Genomic DNA, 5,000 nt, shown 5'->3' on the forward strand with positions numbered 1-5,000 from the left:
TAGACAAGATAAGTTATGAGGATGATGATGATGAAGAAAATTATTCTCGTTGACTTTTGGATTCTCGCGGTTCCATATTAAAACAAAACATATACTTGTGTATTTCAGGAAAACAAAACAACAAAAAATAAGATAAAACGAACATGATGTCAAAGTATAATTTTCAATTCATTTCATAAGGTATACGTGGAATGTTGATGAGTCTTTTGATATATGTATATTAAGATGTCAAGGGTAAATATGAATAGAATATGAATAAAAATAATCCGGCCAAAATGTGGACGAATCAGGGAACTCTACTGAATATGCGCCTAAAAGCTTTTGTACGTTAACGATCAATGCAGAAACAACATAATGATAAGTTCTATACTGATCATTCTAACTAAAACTCAATCGTAATAGTCAAATTCGGTATACACATCCCATTTACGGCATGAATCCATGAATCCGAATATAAAAACGCCAACGGAACGGTTTTTAATTCAATTTAAATCACATTCCCGTTGCAAACGATGTCAACCAAAATGAAGACTAATCAACTTATATAAAGAAATAAAGCACTCAAAAAAGTCCCTTTCAGTCATCAACAATCATTACCACAATACCACGAGTTCTGCATCAATCCATGGATTTAATCTTCAGGAACGTTATTCCTGTTGCTTGAATCCTTTTGACTCTACACTAATCTGCTTGCAAACGAATCTAACCGAAAATATATCCGTCGAGGGAATGAAATATGCTTCTAAAAATATCCATAACGTAGCTTTTATAAGACCGGTATTAATATTACACACAGCCATGAATCCGACTCACAGAAATTGCTAGCCGAACGCATTGAATCCCGCTGAATTCTTGTGAATCCTCTCGAATCCGAGCACTAGCCGAACGGCGCCTTCCCAGCATTCCCTGCAACTCAAGATGGACGAGCTCAATGTAGAAGTCCTCGGTCCTCACGGGGCGTATTATAAGGTATCCACAAGCTTTTGAGCCCGATTCCCGCACCCAAAAGGGGAGAAAGGGAAAGAGGGATAACCCACGACCCCTTTTGGGAAGAGGGAGCGGGCGTGAAATATGAAGTAGGCTGGGAAATCGAGTTTTTTTGGCTCCGGGGGGAAGAGTTCAGTCCAGCTGATGGACACGAAAACGTAAACAAAAATTTTTACATGCTGGTTTTTTCTTCTTTTTTATTCAGTTGTTCCCATCTTCTCTCTGTCTGACTTCTTAATTTTCTCCTTCAGCCTCACGTTAGGAAGAGAGGAAAGATGATGTGGAGAGTGGAGAATGTGTGTGATAGTGGAGGGAAGGAAGGAAAGAGGAGGATATGCTGATAAATCAAAGGATTGAGAGACTTGAAAAAAATAAGTTATAGTGTTGTGTGTGTTATAAGTTTTATCATATTATTACTTTCAAAATTATAAAGTATTGTGAGCTTCACAAAATATAATTTCAAATATATTAAAGGCATGGCAGTGTCAGTTTGTCTGTCAGTTGTTGGCTATCTTCATGTATTATTTTCTTGCTCTTTGTATTGCTTAGCAGCAAGTCTGTGCATTGGCCATCCTCAACAAGGGAATATTGTCATGCTTTTGCTCTATCTATACAAATGTGTATATATACTATATATGGAACTGGTGAAGAGACATTTTATAAAATTCTAGCCATTTACTTAAAATTTAGAAAGAGTGGCTACTGTACATTACTAGCAGAGGAGAAAGATGTTATGAAATTTTAGATTTTAAGTTAGCAGAATGTAATGTCATGTCATTAAATACATTCATTTGTTGGTGCAAATCCTCTGCGATAAGAATGCACACCCTCTTTTCATTTCCCCCTTGCCGTTCTTTGGCTCACCTAGCTTTGCATTTCCTGTAAATGGTGCTGGTCAAGTTACTGCTGATATACTTACAGCATATATTTACCTCATTCTTATTAACACATTCACACAGTTTTGACAACTAAGTTACATTAGAAAAAAAAACTAACCCAATGTTTTTATGACCAATTTAGATGAGAGCTGAAGTAACATATTGGTAAACTTCAACTTTTCAATTTTGTTTTTCTATCAATACATAGCTCAATTTTTCTCTTTCCTAAATGAGCCCGAATATTCAGTGATGGACCTAGGATATTTCGAAGGGTGACAGAATGTGTTAGAAGGAGGCACCAAGCACTGAAACTAGGATTGCACCATTCTCATATTAATGGCGAAATTGCTCTCAACAGGGAATTAAAAAGTGAAAGGAAGTGGAAAATTGAAAAACTGAGTCAATTTTAATTGAGGTTATTCAGAAAAAAGGAAAAAATTAAACCACAAGCCATAATTTAAAATTTGATCACACAATTGTAAATAATTTCCTATATCGGGTACGATTTCCAAAGGATATTCCTGTTTGAAGTGTATCTTGTGTAATCAAACCTTTATCCTTTACCTAAACACATTCATAACCTTGCCTTAGAATAAGACTATATATCATTTCCAGCCCCACTTCATATTTAAAAAGAAAAAATCACAACAAAGGAATTGGAAAGCTAAGCTTAGCTTAGCCTTAAATTATCCCATTCACGCCTGGGCTATTCCGGCTCTGAATGGTCGGAATGCCGGAGTTTTCAAATGCATGAGCCTAACGCCTTGGGATTCTCAGGCACACTATCCACGAGCCTGGGCTGTCTGCTCACTCACCCCGAGTGCCGACCTTGACCAAATATCTCATCGCTGGCGTCTGATCCAAAAACCACGAAACGTGTCAGCACGTCAGCCTGCGCAAATGGGTTAAATATATCCTGTGTTACTGTCAAACAGCCACTTCATGATATATATATGGAATACACAGATCATTATTTGGAATACTAACAAAAGAACAGATGTGATAATGATGATAATACTTACCTTACTAATAATAAACATACATTATTATTATTATTATTCATACTGAGATATGCTGAACAAAAAACTCTCTGCATGTTTGCAATTTAGTTCCAATAATTTGTGCATATATAGCTATTTGTGCAGATTTAAAGCAAAAGCATATGTTTGTTACTGTGATCCTTTGTGTTGCCTCACTATTTCATTGGCAAGCATTGACTATCCTTCATATTTGCATAACTGATTTATGTTGATGCTTAGATATTGAGAAATCACTTACTTTGTTTACCTGGTCCCGCCTGTTGACCCCATTTTTTAAATTTCTGGGGAAGCAGTTTTATTTCTAGTACTGTTATCATTGCTATAGACAGTATTATTAAATTATCATATTGTTATTAGTAATAGTAATAAAGATAAGAATTTCCTGAAAATTTATGGATTGGAGTAAACAGGTGAACTAAGGTAAGCTTAGTAATTGACTCCATGATGACTAAGCTCTTGTGGTGCCATCTGTGTCAAAAAAGAAAGAACAGAAAAAGAAAAAAACATTGTGAATAGTGCCTATAAAGTCCCGTGTCAGCGGGTTAAAATTTACAATTTTTAACACCTTGTGCAGGGTGAAAGCTATACATGTCATGGTGACTGATATTCTCGCCTGGTAAGAAGGGGATATCTCCTTGATGCTAGCTAGAAACATTGATATTACCATGACGTGTAAGAACATACCTGACTTTAAGGTGTTAATCTTGAATATCAAGTATCTAGCTCAGGAAGAAATTGAAAAATACCATTCCTCTAGATATCTGTAGGGAAAAATATATTCATATATTTGCCTGAGTGTAAGTGTATAGAAAAGTAAGGACAATGCATTGCCTTTACTGGATGAAATATACTACCTCATTTAGCTACCTAGCACATGCATACACACCCTCCTTCTTCCTCTCCCTCCGTCCCAGTCCTTTTTATTTGATGCCAAAGTAATATCTAGAAGGAATTGATTTGGTTTATTCTTTAGAATTAATAACTTTCATAGATTGGAGTATATTACTCCCATGACTTTTCTCTGTAGAACAGGTAAGTGAAATGCATATTGTGGAATAAGTTGGTTGAATGTATGAAAGCAATTATTATTTATTTATTCTAAACACAGAACTGGTCATGATTAATAATGATTAGATTTGAAATCCAAATGGTATCCAGAGAACTATATTCAAGCAAGAGAAGTAGTTATTGCCTTCTTTGCCCCCCCCTCCCCCATTGCATGATTGCGCTGAAATTGCACCAGAAAAAAATCAACAATATGTAACCTCTTATCCTGTACTCTTTTTTGGCATGTAAAAAAGAACAGATTATATTGAGTACTTATTTTTGAAAGGTCTCAATGAAGCTTCAGTTGTTTATTATCTAGCATTCATTGGAATGAGAGGAATTCTGTGAGTTTCTTGTCATGCTTTGCCTCTCACTTGAGTAACACATAAAGTTAGTGAAATATAATAATTTTGGCTTTTAAAATATTTGAAAGTTAGGGGCAAGCTAAGTTTTTATTTTCCCCCATTAGAAGCATTTGCAATACATGTTTAAATCAGATTTAAGCTGCAAGATTGTGAGGGTGTAAAACCTGTAATACTTTTTTATGTTGCATGTAATTTCATGGATTTTTAGTATATTCCAAACGAACACAAAGCTTAAAGCAATAGCAACAACAAAACAAGTAAAAACAAAAAAAAAAAAAAAAAAAAAAAAAACAAAAAAAATATATATATATATATATATATATATATATATATATATATATATATATATATATATATATATATATAGATTTCCAGTCAGAGGAAGTCACTGTTACATGCACTTTGACTGCCTTTTGACATTGTTTAGACAAGCTTTCCTATCTTTGCCAAAGTAAAAACTCTACTCTATTTGGAAATTTAATCATTAATCATTAATCTTTTATAGTAAACTTATATGGAAGTATGGAAAGTTTATGTCAATGGGAATGTTCAATCAAGAACCTACACACAAAAAAGAAGGATATATGATATATGCAGTTAATTTTCTTATGGCATTGGAGTCTGAATACAAGGTATTTTATCTAAATTTCTTGTAGTTCTGCAGCTATGGGGAATTAATCCCA

At 34.4% G+C, this 5,000-nt stretch overlaps 1 protein-coding gene across 2 annotated transcripts in view; it reads left to right on the forward strand.

The window, feature by feature from the left end:
- Positions 1-859: 859 nt before the first annotated feature.
- Positions 860-5,000, forward strand: part of LOC122254561 (synaptic functional regulator FMR1) — a 51,167-nt gene continuing 47,026 nt past the window's right edge. Inside the window, exon 1 of one of the 2 annotated variants that reach the window (XM_043018295.2) lies at positions 860-969. In XM_043018295.2, the coding sequence (XP_042874229.1) occupies positions 919-969 (51 nt within the window). In that variant the 5' untranslated portion in view covers positions 860-918. The remainder of the gene's footprint in view (positions 970-5,000) is intronic. The other variant, XM_043018294.2, reaches the window with a different exon arrangement.

The sequence above is a fragment of the Penaeus japonicus genome, unplaced genomic scaffold (genome assembly GCF_977035675.1).
Source record: "Penaeus japonicus unplaced genomic scaffold, GWHDUDI00000001_assembly GWHDUDI00000016, whole genome shotgun sequence".
NCBI classification, from domain to species: domain Eukaryota; kingdom Metazoa; phylum Arthropoda; class Malacostraca; order Decapoda; family Penaeidae; genus Penaeus; species Penaeus japonicus.